An 18999-nucleotide genomic window follows, 5' to 3' on the forward strand; every position below is an offset into this window, starting at 1 on the left:
CGCTTTTCATTTTCAATCTCATAAATTGGTTATAACGACTTTTGCTAAAATTTCAAAATCAAAAGTTATCAAAACAAATTCTATGGGACTGAGAAATATATTTTCTACTTTTTAGTCCATTTATAAAAGCGTTGTATATTAAAAAGTTTTTTTTTTATATTATTTATTCTGGTACAAACATCGGACTAAAGTAATATAAACACCATATCGTGTTCAGGATAGGAATCGTGACGTGCACCGCAGTTGAGTGTCTACTCCTCTGTAGGCTCCAGGTGATACACTTTTTTCTTATACCAGTCACCGGTGCAGTAAGAAATGTTTTGTCAGCCCATTAAATTCTAGTAAAAAAATGCAAGTTCGGAGTTAGTCAAAAATGGCGTTGATTTTTGAGACTTTTTTCTTGAAGGTGTTTGCATTTTTTCCATATAAAGTATTTTCAAAAAAAAAATTTTGTATGGAAGAGACTGCATGAAAAAAATACCAAAAATCAACGGTAATTCCTAGCTACTCAAGGCTTGCGGTTTGTTATAATAAAATTGATTGGGCTGCATACTCAAAAAAAATCTAAAAAATCCGAAAGTTGAAAATTTTTATGAAAATTTGCTGAATTTTCGCGAGTTTTGCACAAAGCTTAGGATATATATTTTTATGGTTTTTGTTGTACAATGAACTATGTTTTTATATGAAATTAGCGGAAAAATATTAGAATGAAAATTGTTGCATATATTGTGAAATATTTGCTGTGCCAATACTTTGTTTCGGCAGTGTACATATCGAGACCTAACCGCCAAAATAACGCAAGCGACATTTTTTTTTCAAAATTTTCTTTTTGATGCAGAAATGTATCTAGATGCTCTAGGAATATTTCTGCATTAAAAAGAAAATTTTGAAAAAAAATGTCGCTTACGTTATTTTGGCGGTTAGGGCTCGATATGTATGTACTTTTGTCTGTGTTTTTATTTACTTCCTGCAGCGCTCTCATAGGAGTTGTCAAAATATTGAATAAATTCTCGAAGCACTAATATACATACATATATACATACATAGAGGCACAACTCAAAATTTGCCATTTTTGAAATTTTGTGCTAAAAATGTACACACAGCTTTTCTTAACCTTTCAGCAAAATCTGGAACAAATTTTTTATGATTTGTTTAAAAAAAACCTTAGGTAAAATCTCACTTGCCCATATGACTATCATATGCTAGGAAATAGTTTTTCGCATTTTCTCACAAAAGTGTAATTTTGAGTTGTGCCCCTTTTGAAGGCGGGTACATATATTCACAGATAAGCCCGTGACTCAATTATCCTTGGAAAACTTTAAAAATTTCAAGTCACGTATCGAAAACTCAACAAGCTGTAACGAAAACTTCATCCTGTTTAGTGTAATACAGTAGCCAAACAATACTTATAAAGTTTCTTTACTTTAGTTGTTGCTTTTCTTTTGTTAGCCCATAAGTTGACAAAAGCTTCTTTAGGGCAAACATAAACGCATATCTACACAGCTTCTTAATTTACCTAAACAAGTCTTAATAAATACAAGAATACACATTTTCTTTTTTCATGGCAACGTAAGCTTTAAACATTTTATACGCACGAAGGGGATGTGTTGACTACATTTTTCACTTTTTAACCGACTTCCAAAAAAGGAGGAGGTTATCAGTTCGTCGGAATATTTTTTTTTTTTTTTTTATGTATGTTACCGCATAACTTTGGACCACGTCAACCGATTTCGATAATTCTTTTTGCATCGGAAAGGTAGTCCCATACTAATCTGGTTAAGATCCGATCAGTGGATCATGAGATATATATATATATTTTTTTTTATATGAGAGTTGAAGTCGGTTTTTTTTTGCCAAAAATTACTTGTTCTAAAGAAACTCAAAAACGTTTTGTAATAATCTTGTCGTATTATATTCGCCGGTAGTTGTTAGTTAATATAAGGAAGCGAGTTAAAAAATAAATAGGTAGAAGTTTTTTGTAAATAATTGAAACGCTGAATGAGAAGAACTTTACTTTTTCATTTGATAAGAAAGACTAAAGGTGTATATATTAAAGCTTGACTTAATTAAAATTCTAACATCTAAAGTAAGACTAAGAATTCGATAGTTTTTATCTTGAAAGAAAGGATATGTGTTTAACATTTATGGTTCCTTTTTATGTAAGAATGTAAGACACCCTCTTTAGTAACTTATGCAGCATATTTGTTCCATTTAAGCAACATTAATTCGTTTTTCTTTAAAATGCATCCATTTTTCTTCAACTTGGCTTTTACAATCGCCCAAAATGTCTCTATGGGGCGTAGTTGGGGCCAATAAAGCGGATTCATATTTTTTGTATCACATCCACTTTATTATCCAGATACCATTTCATGGTTGCTGGCTAGGTCAAGTCAAAATTTGGTAGATGATCTGTGATGTTAAGTGAAAGGCAGCAACCACTTCTGGTGACACTCTTTAGAGTAAATTTGGGATGTCATTGTGGACGATGATACAAATGTCCTGCTTTCAGGCCGCAACTTAGGTTCACTCGTTCGGCTTTTCCCAGCAGGGTAATATATCTATACGTACATATGTACATATGTATATGTACATAAGTACATCTGTATGTGTATAAATAAACCACTAGAATCTGGCGCACTTCGTCTACATTAACAATTGTGATTAAAAGTATACAAGTGCATACCTACATACATACATACAAATTTATAAATAGACCAAAATACAATACAAAATGTTGCAAGCAGGCGTTAAAGAGCACAAAATTTGCTAGAAAAAACAATTGCGCGAATAGACGAGCTTGCTTAAACTGAAACAAGCAAAACAAAAATGAAAATGAAAAACTTCAGATTGAAAAATTTCACACCTGCTGAGCTTGAATGACTGCACATGAAATGAGTTTTTATTCCAGATTGTTGTTTTTCATATCAGCGGCTGAAAGCAAGCAGTAAGCTTTTCCTTCTACAAAAAAACCAAAACAAACAACAACCTCTTCGCTGTTGCACTTTTCACTTAACTCGCCAGCATTGGCTGTTGGTATCGCATTTTTAAATCCAAGTTTTATTAAAAAAAATACATGTGTACATATTTATGAACATACTATACAAATATATACATACATACATATACGCAATACAACTTGTTTATGCGTTTTTCTAAACTGTTCGAATTCAACTGATTTGTCACTTTTTGCTACGTTCTCTTCCGCAGGATCACAAGTTGAAGCACATGGCTGAGCTGCAGCAATCCGTTGTTACCGACCAGGATACTCGCCACCAAATACAGACACAAATCCTGCAATGGGAGGAGAATTTGGAACGTTTACATTGCGAACAGTTCCGCTTGCGTTGCTACATGGCGTCATTGCAGAGTGGCGAATTGCCAAATCCAAAAGTAAGTTTTTATACAATAAGTTACACAAAATTCCAAACGTTTCGCACATCAATAGCTATGCATATCATTATCATTGCTTATGCATACATACATACACATACAAACGTGTAGTATGTGTATGTATGTATGCATAAGCAATGATAATCGAAAAATTTATGTGAATACATATTAGCATAAAATATTTGCGACGGTGATGGAAATGAGAATGAATAATTTTTTGTGTACATTTACTACTTAATCGCATACCAAAATCAATCTAAAGTATAGCGAATACTCATACCAATTGTTAGATTGCCATTGTAATATCGGTAGTTACTTAAGTTATACTTAGCTCTCACTTACGGAGTAGTCAAATAGCTACTATTACATTGAAATATACATACATTAATAATATGGCTTTAATGTGCCCATGAGCGGATCTACATACGCCTCTTCCTCACGGTAAAACATACAAGGCTGCTTTAATTCTCAAGCCAATGTGTATTTGAGCTAATTATGGTTCAATAAATGGAAAATCCGTTAAAACGTCTGTACATCTTAGCAAACATACTCGTTCAATGACTCTTAGTCAGCAAGAAAAAATAATTAACCCCTCACTTACGACGAGTCGTTCCGACCTCCTATTTTAGCAATTTTGAAGAAACATTAATTTGAGAGGTAAAATCTCGAACAGCATTATTGCCTTAGAGAAATTTTAGTAATGCAGTCAAAATATATGCCAGAGAAATTTATTTTAAGCACTTATAAACCGACCGACAACTGAATAACTCTATAGTGGGTGCAAAAGGATATAGTGGGGTTTCTGGGTAACCAGTTATAGTTGATCGACTATATAAAATGCTCAACCTCGCATCCATGATCGCGCTTTGGGCAACGTGAGCAACCGATGGGAGACGAAGCTTTTTTGGGCTAACATATTCGACTTGAGGGTCCACTGAAGTCGGCTGCATCTTTCCACCAGGAAGTTCAGCTGCAAGCAAGCATATGTCGCTTCAAACAAAACAGCCTTAGAATCTGGTCATGCGCAAGATTTGGAACCCACGACGTAAAAGCAAACTTCCAACGAAAAGGACAACACAACCTTGAGCGATGTAATCTTCTAGCGAAGCTGTTCTTGAATTGTTCATTTTACGTATTCCCTTTACCCATTTGTTATGGCAAGGAATGAGGACGATAAAACGACATAAGCATATTTAGTACTCCGAAATGAGATATACAAAGTAATGGATTCAAATGCTACAGCCCTAAAAAAATCGAAGTCGAAGTCGGAAAAAATATGCCACATATCCGTTGGAAAGACCAGGCGGACAGCGATTCAGCTTCACGGAGTTTCTAACTGATGCCAGTTACGCGGTAGTGGTAAACATATAGTTGGCTAATTTTGTTGAATTCCTTATTCTAGGCCACACAAAGTTCTTATGCCCCCATATATACATACATATGTATGTAAGTTCCAACTTTTTCCTCTTCCGCTCAAAGTTAAAATTAACTTTTTTATGTTCCTGAATAATTTTTTGTAGATATACGAGGATTCTCTAGAGCTTTTAGAGTAACAGGGTCGGGCGTCACCTCCTCTCAATTGTCTATATTTGCATAAACCTCCGATAAAAAATCATTCAAAACAAACATCCCTTGACAAGTCACTCGGGAGGTTTGATATCAGTTATAGACAAAAGGCTTTGAAAGATGTTAGTCTTCTTCTAGTCCACATCAAGTTGAAAATATGAGCTAAACACTATATTTTTTTAATATACATTTAATGTGCATATGTATGAACTAGTGTTGCCATGAACAAATTTTTCTTCCTATCATAACCAAGCAAAACCTACCAAAAATATATTTGACCTAAGAAGATCTATTGTGCTAAACCCTAATTTTTATCACTCCAACCATAGGATTTTTAAGAAGCTAAGCACTTTAGAAGGTACCTTGTTACAAATTTTGGATGAATCAGACAATCGGCCAAGGTGTATCAGTCTGTTATTCATGATACGTGGGCAGTCACATAGACTATGCTCTGGGACTTCCTCCACCAGCCCAAAAAACCTGCTGTATCTACAGAGAGCCCCATTTTATTCAAATGGCACCTTAACTTGCAGTGTCCTTTCCGGCAGCCGGTATGAGTTCTAAGACACTCTAACACGGCTAATCTAAGGAGTGGACAGCAATCTGAGATTCCTCGCAGCCTCCAAGTAGTTCTGCAGTGTATCCTTTAGATGCAGCTCGGAAAATCTCGGGATCATGCATGCGCATTTGGGCTCCACGCTTTTCGAGACAGTTGTTAAATTCAAAACCTTCAAAGCCCGGAAGCGATCTCAGCGGTACGCTTTTGTGTCGAGAGCTTTACAGCTGTCGACAAGCCTTGGTTCCGTTTTAACGCTGCCTGACTGTTCGAAATATTGCTTATTCTGGCACCATTTATCCTTCTAGGAAAGCATTCTCGAATACATACATATATCGATTTCGAAGACTTTCTCCTGGAATATGGTTGGGTATGTGGCCATTGGCAGACTTTTCTGTAATCTTGGTCCAAGCACGCCTGCCTCAGTACTCCCGTCGTCCATATTTGATCCATCGGTATACCTTACTTGGAACCCTTTGTCAATCATAGTATTGCCGCTTCCCAGCAGTCCCTTTCAGAAAGTCTGACCTTGTAGGGATGGTAGAAGGATAACTTCGGTAGCATGATGTCCGTGAGCTTGATAGCGGGATCATCCAGGAATGGATTGAGAACCTGCAAATGACCCCGAGGATCTAAATTTTCCATGCCGATGATATTGGGCAGCCGTAGGGCGCTTCAGGCGGCCTCTTTTTCAATTAGAATAGACAAAGGAGTTATGCCTTTTATGACACCAAGGGCATCAGTTGGACAGCTGTGCATAGCCCCTGTGATGGACACGCAGACCAGTCGGTGCTCCTTGCTCAAGATGGCACCCGCGTTTACTTGCTTAGCTCTTGGTCACGAGGCTACCAAGATGTGAGTTCCAATTGGGCCTTTGTCCAAATTTTGGGAACTTCTTTCGGTACAATGGTGGACTTCAGTGGGTTTATTGACGAACTCTCTCCAGAACACCAGTCTTCAGTACTGCTAAAATATTTACATGTTCAGATCTTAAATTTTTCGCAAATAACTATTATTGTCGCGGAGCCCAACAAAATCCAATCTAGCCGATCAACCTACCAAATGGAAAGAAACCTACCAGTTTTGATAGGAAGAGCCTAAATGCTCATGTTAGCCTAGTTTGGCTGACATGCTTTTCTCCTTTATAATGGTAAAGTCCTAATAAATCTTTACTTTCGTGTTGCACGTTGCCAGAACTTGTCGGCTTTTAAGACGAACGTATGATAAATATTTTTTATAAAAGCAGCAATATGCTGCGCTTTCTAAGTAGACATTTGCACACTAGTGAGATATGATTATCCATAATAACGTTTGAAGTGAGTAACTGCTTTCGGAGAATGGCTAAAAGAAAAGAATCACGCAAACGCAAAGGTGAAAAGCAATAAAATATTCACGTAAAAGCGTGAACATAAGGCGACAAACGCATATGTGGCAGACGTATGCATATCTACACATTTGCAAATATGTTTGTGTGTATGTGCTCACAAGCATTCACGAATATCCCTGCAAAAAATTGTGCAACGAACCTCGAAAGAGGGTACTCCGACATTACTCTCAATCTAGTACAATTGATAATTAGTTAGTCGCAACTCGACTAGTCCCTTACGGTAATAATCGTAAATTAATCCGTACTCGAATCATCCCTAACGGGATTTTATTTCATGGGCGTTGTGGTAGTGCACTTCCCTCAAGTGGCACTTTGAAACCAAGATAAGCCTGTTGTTTTCGTCGAGTTCCGCTCCCCTCGGGTCTGGCGCCAAGCACAACTTCGTGTGGGGAATGGGAGAAAGGCGCTTAGTCGCAATGAATGGTGTTTCTCCCTTCTCGAAAACCAAACTGTCTATCAGATATACCTTATTTCTCTTGGATTTCGTTTTCGAGACGGTTTCCTATCACATGCTCAAGGACTTTTCCCACCTAGTCGAGCAGGCACATGGGCCTGTAACTGGAAGGTTCCGTTAGAGGTTTACCGGGTTTAGGCAGCAATACCAGCATTTGCCTCTTCCAAACTGATGGGAATGTTCCCTCGGCTAGACGCGTGTTAAATAAATCCGTAAACGACAATACTAGCCGATGTGATAGCCAGTTTCAAAGCTAAATTAGGTACACTGTCTAGACCGGGAGACTTTATATCCTCGAGTCCTTTTCAGGCTTGGAGAACTTTGTCGTTGGTGATCTTATCAAATGAGTTTAAGAGCTCCCTTGAAGTAGGGGAAACCAGTCTCATCTCTAACGGGTACAATCAACGATTTGTAGAGTATTCGCTTAGCAAACCTGAGATCCTCGGCTCGAATCGCAGCTGGCGCACGTTTTTATTATTATTTTTAGTCCTTTTATATAGCCGTTCGGGTATAAAGGGGAAAAATTATTGTGTTCTTAGGACATGCTCGAACAAAAGCGAACAATTCATTCCATAAAAATATATCAAAATTAGTATTGGTCTCAGGTTCCTTTGCGACTGGTCCCGGAGACATTCTGGATAAGTCACACTTTTTGCGAGAATTTGTGCACGTGTTTTGCGTATTTGTGGCTGTTAAAATACATAACTGTAAATATATACATATATTTGTATAGCTTAACATATCAGCAAACATCAACAGCTGCAATCTTTCATTCAGCTATTCAACCGCCATTCAAACCAACTAATGCAGCTGCCATATCTCTCTGCCGCTCGCTCGCTTGTTCCACTACTCCCTTCATTGCCTTCTGCTATTTTGAAAAATATTTTCACACATTTATAATGCTAAAGAGGAGTCTGAAGTAAGACAGACAAACAGTTAGTCAAGAGTCAAAACTCCATGCGCTCAACTTTGCACTCAACTCCACTAAGCTATTCATGGCTTATGTAAAGGCATTTGTGGTCTAGTGTGGCAACGATTGCCTTTTTATATTGCACGTTCATTTCGCATACCTATGTATATACGTGCTTGTATGTTAACGTGTGCGTGTGAGGATAACAAGTAGGATAAACGGCACAATAATAAAAGAAACACATGCGGAGCAGCACTGTAACAGCAACAATATGCAGCCAAATGACAGTCATGAAGGCGGCATGATTTATTATTAACAGGCAAGCAAATAACCACCCACACACAGACGCACACACACCTAGTAACTTGCATACAATTAGGCAAACAGACAGACGACAGACAGCAATGCAGGAAAGTGGAGTCGTAAGAGTGTAGCGCAAGCCGATTATGCTGCTGGCAAAGAAAGCTACTTATACTCCACCCATCGCATGGTGTCGCCGAACTGCTTCTGTTTGGTTGCATGAAGTGCTTTCCCGCAGGATATTTGCCTTACACTTAGTTTTTAAGTTGATGTGTGTTAGGGGGAGATCGGGGGTGTATTATGAATTCATATGCTATGCAAATTTGTATATAAATAAGTACGTATCTACGAAATCAGTTTGCTTCAAAGTCAGTACACTACATACAGACATATGCAAGCGCAGAACTGCATGCTAATTCATGCTACCATAGGAAAAAATTTATTTTAAAAGCAAATGCTTTATATTCAGTTTCATATGCGTACATGCACTTTTGCAAGGCTTCAATTTTTGTCCCTCGTCTACCACTATAAAAGTGCTCGACAACAATTTATTACAATATCTCACAAGATTCTAAGTGATTGACAAGTGAATAATTAATAGGCAGTTATCACCAATACTATTTTTATATATAAATATGTTGTTCACATAACGGTTGTTTGTAACAGCCAAAACTAATCGAGATAGATATAGACAAATGCATACATAAATGATCAGAATGAAAAAAGAAATCGATTAAGCTGTGACACTGTCTGTCCGTCGATCCGTCTGTGCACACGATAACTCGCCTAATCGATTTTGGCCGAGTTCAAAAAAGCACGCCTGTCGTTTATCTTCTATGCTAACTGATGCCAATTGGAAATGCCAAGTGAAGCCAAGTCCTTCTCCACCTGATCTTTCCATCGCAGTTGGGGCCTCGCTCTCCCTCTGCTACCACCTGCGGGCTCCGAGTTGGATAGTTTCAGAGTTGTAGCGCCGGTGTCCATTCGAACGACATGACCTAGCCAGTGGAGCCGCTGTATTTTAATACGCTGCACTACGTCTACGCCGTTGTAAAGCTCAAACAGCTCATCGTTCCATCGTCTGCGGTACTCGCTGTCGCCAATGCGTAAAGGCCCGTAAATCTTCTTGTGGATTGGGCAGAGCACACTTAAATTCCAGGCGTCGGTCATGCGTTCATCGGATCATATTCTGCGCAAGAGCTTATGCATGCACCTTATCTACTCCTCGCGACCGTACTTGAATAGCTCAGCTGGCAGGCTGTCAACTCCAACAACTTTGTTGTTTTTAAAGCGCGCTATTGCTATTTGTACCTTGTCATAGTCAGATGGTGGAACAGCGACTCCGTCATCATCGACTGTGGGCTCGGATTCATCTTATCCACAGCTTTCAGTGCTGTTACCATTCAGTAGAGTGGAAATGCGTTCCCTCCGTAATTTAAGTACGTGATGGACATCAGTTACTAGGTCGCCATTGTTGTTCTTACAAGAGTTCGCAATGGTCTTAAAACCTTGCATAAGACGCGTAACTCTCTGGTAAAATTTTTGGGCGTTTTTCCTGTCGCCTAGCATCTCAAGCTATTAGCACTCACGTATTTCGGCCTCTCTCCTCTTATTGCGGCAAATACATCTCGCTTCCTTCTTCAGTTCCCTATAACGGTCCCACATGGCTCGCGTTGCGCTCGATCGCCCTATACGCGGTATCTTTTTATCTATGCAGCTTCCTGACACTCCTCATCGTACCAGTTGCTCTTTCGGACTCGCTGAAATCCGACTACTTCTTCGGCGGCCTTACTTAATGAGCGCGAAATGTGGTCCCACTGCTCGCATATTTCGGCTTATTGAAAAGTTATCTCTGAGGGTAAAAGTAAGAGTCGAGTGACGAATGCATTGACCGTCTGTTGTGATTGCTGCTTTTCGACGTTAAGCTTTCCTTGCATTTTTGGGCGCACATTTTTTGCTGCACGGAGGCGGGTGCGTATCTTGGCTGCAACGAGATAGTGGTCCGAGTCGCTGTTTGGGCTTCGGAGTGTACGTACGTCCAAAATACTGAAAGCGTGCCTTCCTTTTATTACAACGTGATCGATTTGGTTTCTCGTTTTCTGATCTGGAGACAACAACGTACCTTGATGGATCTTTTTATGCTTGAACCTAGTACTGCATGCTACCATGTTTCGGGCCCCGGCGAGGTCGATCAGCCTCATTCCGTTGTCGGACGATTCGTCGTGGAGGCTGAATTTTCCGACGGCGATTCCAAATATCCCTTCTTTTCTCACCCTGGCATTAAAGTCGCCAAGCTCGATTTTGGTATCATGGCGGGGCAGCGCTCGTATGTGCGCTCCAAGCGCTCATAGAAAAGATCCTTGGACCCCTCGTCCTTCTCTTTCGTCGGGGCGGATTGTAGCTAGAGGCTCGTTCGCCGGGGTGAACGACAGTACTCGGCGACGGAGTCTCTCTCCCATCACAAATCCAACACCGAATTTGCGCTGTTTTAAATGGCAGCTGCAGTAGACGTCGCCAGTTCCTAGACACTTTTGCTTGTCTATGAAGCCGTATTTTTATGCAAAATATAGAGCCTAGAAATAAGTAGCACATAGCTATAAGCAAAGTTTATACATTTTTGTATACATTTTGTTTACTCAATATTTTGCAAACTCAGCAAAGTATAAAGTGCAGCCTTTGTACCTATTTCAGCAGCAAGCTCGGCGGACGCTAATGGCTGCGTGATGATTTTTTTAGTGAAAGGCATAGTACACTTGATGTTTGGGCAGCAAGCCGCCCGGTTTTCTTTCACTCCAACACGTTCGTAATTCTACGTGTTTGGTGTTCCACCAGGTTTGCTAGGAACCATTAAAAGAACTTCAAAATTTAGCAAAGCATTTATATGTAATATGGACATAACAATAGCAAAATTAAATTATTTTGTCCATACATTTCAAAAAAAAAAAAACACGAAGAACGCCAATTACAAGACAGGAAATGCGCTTTTAAATTTTACGCCCTGCGATACGTTACTGAAAAACTAACAGTGCTTGGTGCGCATTTTTCAAAAATTCAATTTCGTCATTCTACAGCAAAGAAAATTTTATCTACGTTATTTAACTATACATATTTAATTTTCTATTGTCAAGTTTACATAGTCAACATATTTGAAAAAAGAACTATTAAATGACTAATTATCTACTTGTCATTGCAGTCTTTGCTCACACACGTTTCACGGCCAACCAAGAACACACTGAACAAATTGGGCGTCTTCACTGTATCCTCATTTCATGCATTCATTTGTGCTCGTTCACCATCGTTGCTGAATAACTTATTGGCCGGTCGTGGTGCCACTAAACGTCGACCTCCGATGCTCTCCCGTTCGAATAGCGGCTCAAGTCGACGATCCATGCAGGTAAGTGAATTTGATTGCGGTATGAAAAATACTGATTCTAGAGAGTAATATAATTTTTGTAACTATGTATGCGTTATTTAAGAGTAAGAAAAAATGCTGCCTTTATTAAAAGGAGTAGTTTGCAGCATCCACACCCGATCGAATATCGATTCATGAATATCTATGAAATATGCATTCTTATGCCTTACTTCTATTTCTGTGTATTTCTAGTTAGTTATGTTATATATATATTTTTTTTATAGAGGAAATGCATAAGAAAGAAAAAAGATGTACACTTAAAAAGCATTTTTACTTTTTCTTTAAAAACAAATACTATATATATATTTGAAGTGTACTATATTTTTTCAGACTTTTTTGAAAAAGTACTATAAATTTCTTAAAAAACATTGGCAACCCTATGTATGAGAAATGAAATATAAACCCGCTCTAAGTCTACGACTTTCAAAAAATACGGAACTTGTTACTTGAAAGCGGCGGTGATGGCTTAAAAAATTTATCTGGTTGCTGTGTAGATTTAACTTTCTTTTATATTTTTAGCTAGCTCGGAATACGGTTATTTCACGTCATGTAAACCCCCAACTTCCCGAACTCCAACTGTCGATGGGACCGAAAATGCCAATCTCCTTTTTTATCTAAATGCACTTTAAATAATTCATTAATACTTTAAACAAAGCTTTTAATATAAAATTCGTATTACATAATATTTAATTGTGAGATTTTTACATTGCAAATGTATATTTAAGAGCACAATCGTCCAAATTAATAGCCCATTTGAAGCATAATTTGATGCATTGTCGGCAGTGCCATCACGCGATGGAATTGTTTCATAAAAATCCCCATCATATGGCTGGGCCCGGATCAGCGCTGATGGCCAAAGTGTTGCACTAAATCTGCAATCTGTGAAGGGAAAAGTATTTCAGCTGGCGTAAAATTTGGCAGAACGATGATTTAACTGTTCAGCTGGAACAGTGTTGGAAAACATTCTATGCTTTTATATTCAAATGATTTTTTACATTTTGACTAGAGCGCGAGCCTAATTTTTCCGACACGGCCTAGAACGAGTGCAAAAATCAAATTCTAAAAACCGCAAGAACTTCACAGGGGAAAAATCCGCTATGCCCGGCCCAGTCCAATAGGATTCGGCACGAAATTTTAAAAATAAATTCTATTCTTACAATACTTCTATCTGAAATTGTTTCAAATTTACATATTTAATGAAACGAAAAAAATTAGCCTTATGTATTATTCTTTACAAAAGTAAAATTCGTTCAACAGACTTTGAAGTTTTATATTTTTTCAAAACCAAAAGATTGCTTAAGTATTTCACCAGATAAATAAAATACATGTGCTCACTCCTTGCTAGGGTTGCCACATTTTGAAACGGAGAAAGAAGTACATTTATATTTTCGATAGAAAAAAAGCAGTACATGACATATAAAGGGAGTACAATTTTTTTTTTTAATTTTTTGTGCAATTTATTGTTACAAATTACCATTAATTAGGTACAAACAAACAAAGATATCTTAGAAATCTTTTTCAAAGCAACAATAAATATGAAAAATAAATAACTATATGGGTTGGCTTTCCAATAGAGAAGATTGTTAAAGAGACCGCCATTGACAAAAATGTTACTCCCGACCACCTAGGGCCCCTACGGGACCCCTTAGAAAAATTGCCAAAAGTCACAATTTTCACTTGCGTCCACAGTATTTTTGCGTAGAATTCGGTTCTCAATGACCGCCCTTATAGGAAAGTTTCCCCAACTAAAAAACTAAAAACTACAAAAGAATTATCTCTTCCTGAATGTATGACCATTTTTTTAATTTAAGCCTTATAATTAATTTAATATTTTTCTGATTTTTATACCCGAGCGCCCTGCACCTAAGGCCATGCTTACACCTTTTCACTATCACACTTAACTTTGCTTACTAAGTAGTGTTTGCCACAATATGAATGGCAACGTCCAGCGCGTAAAATAATAACTGCCGCACAGGTTTTTTGAAAAATAAAAGGGTTCTTTATAGATTTTGTGTTTTTTTTTGTTAACTTTGTAAATATTTTACTTTAATTTTATTAATTGGTTTTAAAATTTTAATCCTGATTTGCATTTGCCAGCTTTGGGAGATAAGTACATGCGGCACGAACCTCTTTTTCAGGTTATTTTTTCTTAGATTTTGTATAAAAAATGAAAAAAAAAACCTGTATAGGGTTGGTCGAATGAATGCCCTCCTAGTCACCAGTTTCGAGTCTTTTCGATTGCTGAGTACGAGGCCTTACGTTGGACAAAATGAAGGTTAAAATTTAAAAACAAATTAATAAAATTGAAGTAAAATCCGTGGATAATTAACAATAAACTACTTTTTCGTAAAATCTATAAAGACCCCTTTTATTTTTCAAAAAAAAAACTGTGCAACAGATATTAATTTACACCCTGTATATGATAAAATATTAATAGCTGGAAAAAGGAGTACAAAAGAAGTACGAAACTAAAAAAGGAGTACATTTGCAGATATTTTTTTTTTTAGTACAAGGGAGTACATTGCAATAAAAAGGAGTACGTTTACTCCAAAAAGCAGTACGTCTGGCAACCCTACTCCTTGCAGAGGTTACAACAAAGCAGGGATGTAAAATGTTACCACCCCAAAAAATGGTTCGGTTCGGTTCGGTTCAAAATCCACTAAAACAATTTTCAAGTTTTGTAATACACAACTTTGTCTAAAAATGCAACCCTATGGTTATACTGCAAACATTTTTGAGTTTAATTCATAAATGTTAGTAAACAAGAATTCAGCTAAAATTACATTTATGGTAACTTAGACGACATATTACAATAAAACTAACATAACCCAAAAATTGATAAATTTATTTTTAGAAATATAAATGCAAGTATGTGCATATTTATTCTCCTTACAAAAGTGATAAAATAAATATAAGGGAGTATTGCGAAAACTGGTGTAATTAAAAGGCACAAAATATGCTTCATGAAATATGCAACTAAACGAGAACGAAAGATTGTTCAATCACAGAAAAAAGAAAATTTTTAGCTGGGGCTTTGATATGAAAATATTCTAATAGGAAACAATTAGATAAGGTTTATAACAAAACCCCAATTATTTTACTTCTTGGAAAAATGATCGAAGTGTTGGAATTTCTTCCCTTAACTTAACAGCCAATTCATTATATAATTGTGTAATAAGCAAATTCTATATCACCAGAGTTAAAAAATATAAAATTCAATTAATTAAATTTTCTTAACGCATACAATGCAACTCAAACAAGTGCCCACGTGTTGATTTTTTTTTTAATACAGTCGTGTCTCTATATAGCGAACACCTCGATATAGTGAACACCGAAATATTTACACAGAGTACTCTAAATAGTGAATAATCGAAAGCCTCCAAATAGTGAACAAAATTTTGAAAGCAACGGCAAGCATAAATTGACAAAAAAAATACCAAATTTAACCGGAAATGAAAGCGGTTATTCCCTGAAATTTACCACTTTATGTTTATTACTAGAAAAGCTGCTACTATTTGATGCTAATGTTTATTTGGTTCTTGTCGAGTTCCAACCGCTTGTGAGTGAATGTGCGCTGTTTTATGTGGTTTTTTAGTTTTTGTATGCTAATAAATTTAGCATTTAAATAATTTTTAAGTGTTATCATGTCTGCGAGGAAATTCCCTTCGTTGGAGCAAAAATCTGAAATTGTTGAAAAAATCGGAAATTTATGGTGTAACTGCAGACATCTTCATAGAATGGTTTCACCATTGCTTCGTCCCTCACGTACATGAGTAATACATTTAAAATTCCTAACAGTTTTACCGAGTATTTTTTCGTTTTTATTTGTTATTAGGTTCAAAATTCTTAGCTACAAAAGGGTTTACCAACTAAAACTATCCTATTGCTTGATAACGCCCCTAGCCATCCGCCAGAAGATGAACTTAAAACTGCTGATGGCTCAATATTCGGGATTTATATGCCTCCAAATTTAACGCCTTTTATTCATCCTGTGGATCAAAATGTGATTCGCTTAACTAAGCTGTACTACAAAAAAAAAACATCTGCTGTTATTAGCTGTAGAAAAAGATGACATCACACAATTTTTAAAAACTTTAACTTTTAAAGATGCTGTATCATTTTTAATGCTTGCTTGGAATCAGCTGAAGGCAAGTGTAACACCGAAATGTTGGAAGCCTTTATGAGAATGTTTCAATGCCACAGAGCCAAATGAAAGTGAGGATGAAGATGATACTTCGCCAAAAAATTATTGCAGAGTCTGCTGCAAGTTGTAATACCGGAGGAAATTTTATTGACCCTATTGACATTCACCTGTCCATTTCGTTTTTATGTACTTTAATTATTTTAGGAAACCTACACTGAAAGTGATATCTAAAATTAAAATACAATCGAAGACGACGAACCAATTGATTAAGAGAAAGATGCCGAGGATACTGCAGAAGCTGGGGATGATGACCAAGGCGAAGGACAGATCGGAAATCCTATAAAAGCCACTGAAACTATTAAAAACCGACTATGCTGGAATAATAGTATTGAGAACTCGTGAAAAAGCCCAAAAGGTCCAAAAGTCAATTTTCTCCTGCAGGAAGCAAACATCTATTCGCGAATTCTTTCAATAAACATTCATATATCCATTTATATCTTCCTAAGTGTACATTTATTCCAAAGATCTGTTGCACTTACATACACAAACATGAATTTTGAGCAAATAAAACAAGATTTTGAACAAAATAAGTCAACCTTAATATAGTGAACAACCTGGATGCTGTGAACAGGCCATGCAAAAATTAGTTCACTATATCCAGACACGACTGTATTTACAAAGTTTTTTAAGTCAAATTTTTTTTGTTATTTTTCTACAAAAATATTGTCCAATCTGTGGCCAAAACGATCGAATCGAAGTCTCAAATTGTATACAAAATTTATTAAAACTTAAAAAATTTCATACAAATTTCGAGCTTTTTTCTGAACCTAAAGAAAAAAATATTTCAAAAATCATCGGAATCTTTAGCTATAAAACTGCAGCCCCTGAAATGTTGTAAAAATTCCAATTATATGTAAAGATCGAAATTCTGATGAAAATTTGTTGAAGTTTCCTTTTATTTTTATGGTTTTGGCTAAAGCTTGGACAATATTTTTATAGAAGAATAACATAAAAAGATTTAACTGGAAAAACAACATGAATATTAAAAAAAAAAAATCAACACTTCTTTGAGTCACTGTAAATAAAAATCACGTGTTAATATGTTCATTTGCGCCAATCTCTCAATGATGTTTTGTGAGTTTTCATCGGTAATGTAAGATTTTTTTTGGATGGTCGTACATCCGCAATTTCAGTTCAAATTAATTTTTGTTATGTGAACAAATTTCTAAAATCAGCCTTATGAATCTAGCATTCGGAAATAAGTAGGCAGACTAAATTTCAGTTTGATAGATATTTGTATCTTTGCTGGCAGTTTTTAACCGACTTCCAAAAAAGGAGGAGGTTATCAGTTCGTCGGAATCTTTTTTTTTTTTTTTGTTTTTTTTTTTTATGTATGTTACCGCATAACTTTGGACCACGTCAACCAATTTCGATAATTCTTTTTGCAGCGGAAAGGTAGTGTCTCAGAGGTGGTCCCATACTAATTTGGTTTAGATCCGATCATTGGATCATGAAATATATAGACATATATATATATTTTTTTAAGTCGGTTCTTTTTTTTGCTAAAAATTACTTGTTATATCTGAAATGCCTTCTTCTTTATTGGCGCTTAAACGCCTTAGCGATTTTGACCGAGTCCAACAAAGCACTCCAGTCGTTTCTCTTCTGTGCTAACTGACGCCAATTGGAAATGCCAAGTAAAGCCAAGTCCTTCTCCACCTGACCTCTCCAACGCAAAGAGGACATTTCCTTTCCTCTGTTACCATCATTGCGACCCACATTGAATACATTCAGGGCTGGAGCATTTCTGTTCATTCGTATGGCATGTGCAAACCAGCATAGCCGCTGTATTTTAATTCGGCGCCCTATGTCTACATCGTTGTAAAGCTCATACAGCTCGTCCTTCCGTCGTCTGCGGTATTCGCCATCGCTCAAAAATATTTCGCAGAATCTATCTTAGAAGTCTGCTGCCACAGTAATTGGCGCGAATGGCGGGGCCGGCTTTCTGTAGATTGGGCAGAGCACACTTAAATTCCAGTCGTCGGGATTGCGTTCGTCTGACCTTATTCTACATAATAGTTGGTGCATGCGCCTTTTCAGCTCCTCGACGGCTTTCAGCTTCACCAGCTTTGTGTTTTACAGCGGCATCATTCCTATAGTCATAGTCAGGCGGTGGAACATCGGCTACTTCGTCATCGAGTGGGAGCGCAGGTTCGTATTTTTCACCACTTTTAGGTGCTGTGGCCATTTAATAGGGTGGAAAGGGGCCCCCCCCCCCCCCCCCCCCCATAATTTAGGTACGTTGTGACACATCGGACTTGATGGATCCTTTTATGCTGGAACCTAGTGCGGCATAATATCATATTTCGGGCCCTACGAGGTCGATCAGCCTCAGTCCGTTCTCAAACGTTTCATCTTGTAGGCTGAATCTTCCGACAGTGGTTCCAAAAATACCTTCCTTGTCCACCCTGATGGTGGCAGCGGTCGTATTTGTTCTCCAAGCGCTAATAAAAGAGATCACTGGATGCTTCGTCTTACTATAGCCACCGGAGTTAACGACAGTATTCGGCGACGGAGTCTCTCTCCCACTTAATACAAATCCAACACCGAATTTGCGCGCCTTTAAATGGCAGCTGTAGTAGACGTCGTCATTCGTCGCCTAGACATTTTTTGTCTTTCCGCGTCCAACGCATTTCTTTGATGGCTGTGATGTCAGCTATTGTCCTTACAAGGACCGCAACCAGCCGAGCAGGGGCACCTTCCCCATTAAGGATCCGAACATTGCAGGTGCATGCCTTCAAATCGTAGTTCTTTAAAAGTTTGGTGTGGTCGTCAGCAAAAGGGGGTCTCTGCCGAGACTTTATTTTTCAGTCGCACCTA

At 37.5% G+C, this 18999-nt stretch overlaps 1 protein-coding gene across 1 annotated transcript in view; it reads left to right on the forward strand.

Moving 5' to 3' along the window:
* Window positions 1-18999, forward strand: part of LOC118746479 (protein still life, isoforms C/SIF type 2-like) — a 375070-nt gene that overhangs the window by 162917 nt on the left and 193154 nt on the right. Inside the window, exons 6-7 of the mRNA XM_036480328.1 lie at window positions 3208-3390; window positions 11757-11957. Coding sequence (XP_036336221.1) covers window positions 3208-3390; window positions 11757-11957 — 384 coding nt within the window. The remainder of the gene's footprint in view (window positions 1-3207; window positions 3391-11756; window positions 11958-18999) is intronic.

This window comes from Rhagoletis pomonella, unplaced genomic scaffold, assembly GCF_013731165.1.
Source record: "Rhagoletis pomonella isolate Grant_MI unplaced genomic scaffold, Rhpom_1.0 Rhpom_scaffold_00010, whole genome shotgun sequence".
NCBI lineage: Eukaryota > Metazoa > Arthropoda > Insecta > Diptera > Tephritidae > Rhagoletis > Rhagoletis pomonella.